The sequence below is a fragment of the Mandrillus leucophaeus genome, unplaced genomic scaffold, assembly GCF_000951045.1.
Source record: "Mandrillus leucophaeus isolate KB7577 unplaced genomic scaffold, Mleu.le_1.0 Scaffold144, whole genome shotgun sequence".
In the NCBI taxonomy this organism is placed as follows: Eukaryota; Metazoa; Chordata; class Mammalia; order Primates; family Cercopithecidae; genus Mandrillus; species Mandrillus leucophaeus.
Window position 1 is genome coordinate 4,008,006 of NW_012101410.1, and position 7,130 is coordinate 4,015,135.

The following is a 7,130-nucleotide window of genomic DNA, read 5'->3' on the forward strand; positions in this document are numbered from 1 at the left end:
AAAAAAAGAATTGGAAGGAATTAGGATGAACTCATGTTCTACACTTACTAGCTGTGCAACTTCTAGCAAGTTACTTAACCACTCAGGGCTTAACTCATCATCTATTTTAAGAAAGAAAATAATAGGGCCTACTTCATAGGGTTTAGTGAGGAAGAAATCAGATACTGCATATGGAAAGCACAAAGCAAGCATGCCTATATTTATAAGCTAAAATTGTATTTAAAGCACTCAGCTCTGGATATAATAAACATACTTTTGTACAGTGTTTCCTTTATAAACCCTTTGATGACAATGTTTTTTGTTCAAGTAGCAAGAGGAAAGGTTAAAAAAAAAAAGGCACAGAAATAGAAATACACACATACCTTATAATCCAGCCTGGAAAAAAATAACTGCAGTCTACTTCTCATTTACAAGTAGTCAGAGAGGTTAGTACATGCTAATCTTACACTCCTAAGTAAGACCTGTATTTAGGGAGTGTAAAACTTAATCCCAGACATTAAAACTCTACCTTAATTGATTTAGGCACAGATCATCCATAGACGAAATGGAAAAAAAAAAAAAAAAAAAAAAAAAAAAACTAATGAGCAACTTTATAGAGTAGGGAACAGTGACCTCACATGAACCCATGGCTCAATCTCAGCTTCCTCAAGAGGGGGATGACCAGGCTTTTGGAAGTGATATATCAGGAAGGACACAGGGCAACTCAGAATGTAATCCAGAATGTGACCCAGACGTTCGTACTTCCTTCCATTTCACAGCAAATAGGAGAGAGACAAGCAAGTTACATGAAATCACAAGGAAGTAAACAGAATGCAAGTACTGTATAGCGTAAGCCATGGGTCTCTTGTAACACGGAAGGGAATGAAAAAGGAAAGAGGGCACAGGAGTGCTGCAGACTGACACAGACAGGAAACATCACAAAAGGCACTGCAGGAACCACATTTGGACCCTAATTCAAACAAACATTTTGTAAACAAGGATATCTGAATATGGACCCGGTATTAGGCAACACCAAATAATTGTTCATTTTGTTAGGCGGGACTTTAGCATGGTTATTATGTAAGAAATTGTCAATTATTCTTATGCATACTGAAATGTTTGAATTGTAAATGTCATTTGCTTCAAAATACTTCAGCAAGGCTGGGTGCAGTGACTCATGCCTATGATCCACAGCACTTTGGGAGGCTGAGGCAGGAGGATTGCTTGAGACCAGGAATTTGGGACCAGCCAACAACATGGCAAAACCCTATTTCTATGAAAGATACAAAAAAAATAATAACAATAATTAGTCAGGCATGGTGGTGTGCACTTGTAGTCTCACCTTTGGAGGCTGAAGGCTAAGGCTTGAGCCTGGGAGTCTGAGGCTGCAGTGAGCCATGATTATGCTACTGTGCTCCAGCCTGGTCAACAGAGTGAAACCCTGTCTCAGAACAAAAAACCAAAAAACAACTTCAGAAATAGCAACAACAAAGAAGAATAAATAAAAGAAGTATGACAACCCTTTGTCAACTGCTGAATCAGGATGTGTGTTATGGGGGTATATCAAGTCATTATACTATTCTCTGTGTGTTTGAAAATTTCCGTGATTCAAAAATAAAAATAAAACTCTTATCTTTTGAAGTCCTTTAAGAGATAAAACGAAAGCCAGACTGTCTCTTTTGCCTTGACTGACTCATTCATGAGAACATGCTCTTGATGAAATCTCAGCAACTGCGAAGACCTCATGAGGGCACCTACTTCAGGGATTCTCAACCTGGCTGCACACTGGGAACACCTAGGAAGCTCGACAGAACTACCAGTTTTCCCACCTCACGCCTAATGCATCACCATCTCCAGAAAGGGGCCCGAGAAAATGGGAATTTTTTTTTTTCTTGAGAGAGGGTCTGGCTCTGTCACCTAGGCTGAATCTCAGCTCACTGCAACCTCCCCCTCCCTGGCTCACGCCATCCTTCCATCTCAGCCTCTAGAGTAGCTGGGACTACAGGAGTATGCCACCACGCTCAGCCAATCTTTTTTTTTGTATTTTTTGTAAAGACAGGGTTTCACCATGTTCCCCAGGCTGGTCTCAAACTCCTGAGCTCAAGCAATCCTCCCGCCTTGGCCTCCCAAGGTGCTAGGATTACAGGTGTGAGTCACCGTGCCCGGCTGGGAATTGTTTTTTTAAGTGCCACAGGTGACTCTGATGCAATCTAGTATGTTTCCTCCCCAACATGCCAGCCAAACAATTGTCCAGCAGGGTATGTGTTCCGAGCCCTCAGGGACAAGGATCACACAGGATGCCTCATTTTCACTGCTACGTCAAGCCTAACCGTATTCTTCACTTTCAGAAGAAAATTAAAAGTGGAATAGCTAATTCACTGCATACAACTTGCAAGGTTTCAATTTTCCCGTTCAATTTAAGGTATTTCTCACCAACATTCAGGTGCATTTAGTCACTGTGTTGAAGGCAACTTCAATGTGGGAGCTCCCGCCAAATAAAATCTCATGGGAAAAAACAAGTTTACCCATAGAGGTAAAGGAGCTTTCACTGGGCAGAATATCAGGGAGAATGCCGTAGTAGCAAACCCCAAGTGACTGGGCCACGTCAATGCCCTGGAAGGACCTGGGTGTACCTGAGCATACCTGGGAGCCTGCACCTCTCACAGCAGCCAGCAGCTGGCCTGGGGGAACCCAAGAAAGAGGAGCAAAGTGGAAAAACTCACACCTCTTGCTTTGTTCTCACAGAATCGCAAATGCTGGGAGCAAACTCCCAACCACAAAACTGACTGGCATTTGATCAGAAACGTGTCAATACAGGTCAGGATGGCTGGGAAGCCAGAACTGAACCTTTCATAACATTAACAATCTCAGGTCTTTAAAACCATTCTCTTTCAACAAGTGCTATCTGAATTTATCCGGACTGACGACCTTCACTCCTGGAAAACATGACTCCCAGAATCCAGCGGTGGGGGGTTGCATGGGGGGAGAACAGCTCCTCCCGGTGTGCCTCAACACACGGCATCCAACACCCACTTGTCACTCCCAAGGCTGACTGATGAATAATGCTCCCGAGTCTTGTTGCACGCTTTGGCGTTGGTCTTTTCTAACGTTTCAGAGTGTGCATTTGCTAAATTACTTTTATGTGCACCGGCATTATGTCAAACACGAAGATTCAGGCATGCAGGAACTTGCAGACTCGTTTTACACCAAACTAAATGCCCTGTTTGTTGCTTTATCACTGCCATGCGGCTTTGGGGGACCTGAGCAGCACTTTCTTCTCCACGTTCTGTCTGGAATTGCATTCGGAGACTTTCCGTTTCTTGCCACAAAGACCCACCTATACAGAAGCTTTAAATACCACAGACTTGGTTCTTTACAGAGGAGCAATGAATGTCCTCTAAGCTCAAAGAATAATCTTAAAGCGCTCAAAAGAGCCAAGTCCAGAGGTGGCTCCCCAAATGCCCAACCTGAGATACAGAGGAAGGAGAAAGAGCTTCATGGTCACGGAAATTCCTCTCCCTGATTAAAGGGACTCACTTTGATGGTTACAGCTACACAAAAATAAGGACCTGAGGAGGAGGGGCCCAAAAACTTATGAATATTCAGATCTGCACGCTCGACCCAGGCATCATTTGCACCAGTGATCAAAGTAAATCCCTCCTTAGTGCCCACATCTTTCCTCCCAGGCAACACCCCTCCCCAAGCCCTGCGTCCCCACCCCCCAGCTCAAACAGAAACTGAGTGAAGAGCATTTGCACACAAACACGTCCAATTTGAGCAAGGAGCAATAGGGCTAGGCCACTTCCTGATTCATACTCTCCCATGCCAAAGACAATGAGAATATTCTCACGCTCAAGATTCTACGTGAAACAGTGACATGCTGCCAGAAAGAAATTAAAGGCCCCAGCCCTGCCCAGCCACTGACCCCACACAATGGTGGTCCTGCATCCAAACCTGAACTTCAAAAAGAGGGAGAACCAGAACTCCAGCTGCACACAGCAGCATCATTTCAACACACAAAGCGGGAAAACACAGTCACATGAAAACTTAGTGGAGGGAACTTTTTCTGGCCATTTATCTTAACTGTGGCTGCATTACTTTTCAGGACTCAAAGTCAGATCACAATTTTGTTGTCCACTTCTTAACGGTCGCCCAATTTCTACTAAACCTATTACATTCCTTAAAACAAAACTAGGCCAGGTGTGGTGGCTCATGCCTGTAATCCCAGCGCTTTGGGAGGCCAAGGTGGGTGAATCACTTGAGCCCTGAAGTTTAAGACCAGCCTGGGCAGCATAGCGAGACACCATCTCTACAAAAAGTATAAAAATTAACAGGGCATACATCTGTGCTCCCAGCTCCTTTGAAGGCTGAGATGGGAGGATCACTTAAGCCCAGGAGGTCAAAGCTGCAGTGGGCTGGGATCATACCACTGCACTCCAGCCTGGGTGACAGAGCAAGACCCTGGTCTCAAAAAAAAAAAGAAACGAAAGAAAAGAAAAAAGAGAAAGAAAGCAAATTATTAAAATCATCTTTTCACTGACCATGAAGTACAAACTATGGCTGTAAAGCAGGGGTCCCCAACGCAGGCTGTGTACCAATCAGTGGCCTGTTAGGGACGGGGGAGGGGGGGGGGCGCACAGCAGGAGGTGAGCATCGCCAACCTGAGCTCCGCCTCCTGTCAGATCAGCTGCAGCATTTGATTCTCATAGGAGCACAAACCCTACTGTGAACTGTGCATGTGATGGATCTAGGTTGCATGCTTCTTATGAGAATCTAATGACTGATGATCTGAAGTGGAACAGTTTCGTACCAAAACCATCCCCCCTGGCCCTCCACAAAATGGGTCCCTAATGCCAAAAACACTGGGCACCTCTGCTTTAAAGTCAATATTAAACCATTTTAAAGACAGTCTCTAATGGGACCCTCACTCTGAGCCAGGAATTTCAAAGTTGTCACTTATATAGACACCAGATTTCATGACAGTCACCTGGGCAATTCATGCCTGTTTAGTCTTGGAGTGTAAGTATACTCAAGTCTCTTCCCAATGTTCATCACTGTCTACTTATTCCAGAGCACTGGAGAAATTTCCCTCCTCCTTGTTCATATTCAGGGAAAAAAAAGAAACACCATTTTTCTCTAGCCCGTGGTGGCAGTTTTTCTCAAATACATATATATACACATACTTCACGGTTAATGGCTGCCCTTGGAATACTGACCTTTGTTACGACTCTAAAACCAAAGTGAACCATCCACACTGAGGGATGATAACTGAGAACCAAACAATTCTGCAAACCACCGTTTTATCTTTATGGAAACCCTATCAGTGGGAAACCCTCAAATAGTACAAACGCTAATAAACAGCACATAACTAATAGGCTTGGGGAAAGGAAATTCTTTAAAATTATCTAAATGAATTAAATAGAATAAAACCTACTTACAACTGCTACTTTAATGTGGTGAATAGAAATTCATTTTTAATAGAGAAAAATTTTAAATTAAAAAAACAAAACAAAAAAACAAACCTTGGGTTCCAGACACAGAGGCTTACCTGACTCCTCTCTTTGTCCACTTTCTTAAAACACTTATTCAGTGACAAATTGTGTCTCACGGAGTTTTTCCACCCAGTAGGTGCATTTGCAAAATACGGAAAATGTTCCAAGATCCAGTTGTAGATATCCTTCACTGGCAGGCGCTTGGTCGGAGAGTCCTCGATGGCCATAAATATGAGGCAGCTGAAGGAGTAGGGGGGTTTGCAGTTAGGGTTCTGCCTGGCATCGTAGGGCATGTCAGAGTGGGCGGGGGACGGGGGGGTGTCATCGTCCAGGTCCTGGACGGGGCTGACACTCCTGAGGACCGACTCCCCAAAGCTCTTCAGCAAGTTCTTGCTCTCGTGCAGCCAGTTCAGGTTGGTCAGCTCTTCATCTTCCATGGCCCCCTCTTCTAATCGGATGTCAGGCAGAGAAAAGTCGAGGTCATCGTCTTCCTGAAGGGCCTTGGAGAAACCGCTGCCCCGGTAACACTGACTCAGTCCACTGGAGACACTAATTCCTGAGCTTTCTGGCTTCTTACTGGGAGGCATGACTGGACCCATTTACGTGAAGGCTCCTAGTAAAGACATCACAAAGAAATGATGAGCTGGCGAGGCCCAAAACAGAAAGGCAGACTGTGCCCCTCTGACTCTGTTGCCTCCCACGGCCGCCTCTGTGGAACCCCTGCTACACAGGACCACCACCTCGTGACTCCCACGCTGAGCAACGCAATCCCACAATTCCACTACAGATAGGCTGATGAGAAAAATCAGTCCACCGTTGATATAGCAAGGCGACCTGATGCCCCTTAAATAAAACAAGACCGATAACACCAGCCGGGCACGGTGGCTCGCGCCTGTAATCCCAGCACTTTGGGAGGCTGAGGCAGGAGGACTGCTTGAGACCAGGAGACCAGTTTTAAAGTACATTAAATTTTATTGCGAATTATTTTTTCTTCCGAACAGAAGAAAAGCAAGTAACTTCAGGCACCACACGAATACATGGGAATGTAAGATAAGCCATTAACTGAAATTAGAACTGGTGAAAAAAGGAGAGCAACTGCCAGTTTCAAGACAGTAAATTCAATTCAATTCAACAAAACAGGCCACGGAATCCTATCCCTCCACCCCGACCCACCACCATCCCCATTTTTATCAACGACCTAGAACATGGAGTAAAATAACATCTGATGAGAAAAGAAAACGAGGAGGTGGTACATTTACAAACAGAAAGACCCCTACAGATACAAAGCATGTTCAACCCTCCAGCACCCAACGTAACACGGAAAGAACAGTAAAGATAACCAAAAAGGTCTCCCACTCTCTGTGGCGCTAAAACAATACGCTTGGTTTGAGAGTGTTACGTTTTAATTCCCCACAGAAACAACCGGTAAGAAAAACAAGCATCTATCTAGAAAACAAATGAACAGGCTGGGCATGGTAGCTCATGCCTATAATCTCGCCACTTTGGGAGGCTGAGGCGAGAGGATCACTTGAGCCCAGGGGTTCGAGACCAGCCTGGGCAACATGGCGAACCCCTGTCTCTATGAAAAATACAAAAATTAGCCGGGCATATGCCTGTAGTCTCAGCTACTTGGGAGGCTGGGTGGGAGGACTGCTTGAA

General features: G+C 44.8%; 1 protein-coding gene across 3 annotated transcripts in view; it reads right to left on the bottom strand.

Moving 5' to 3' along the window:
- FOXN3 (forkhead box N3) overlaps nt 1-7,130 on the bottom strand; it is a 520,915-nt gene that overhangs the window by 283,997 nt on the left and 229,788 nt on the right. For all 3 annotated transcript variants that reach the window (XM_011974305.1, XM_011974304.1, XM_011974303.1), the window contains one exon: nt 5,528-6,084. In XM_011974305.1, coding sequence (XP_011829695.1) covers nt 5,528-6,070 — 543 coding nt within the window. In that variant the 5' untranslated portion in view covers nt 6,071-6,084. The remainder of the gene's footprint in view (nt 1-5,527; nt 6,085-7,130) is intronic.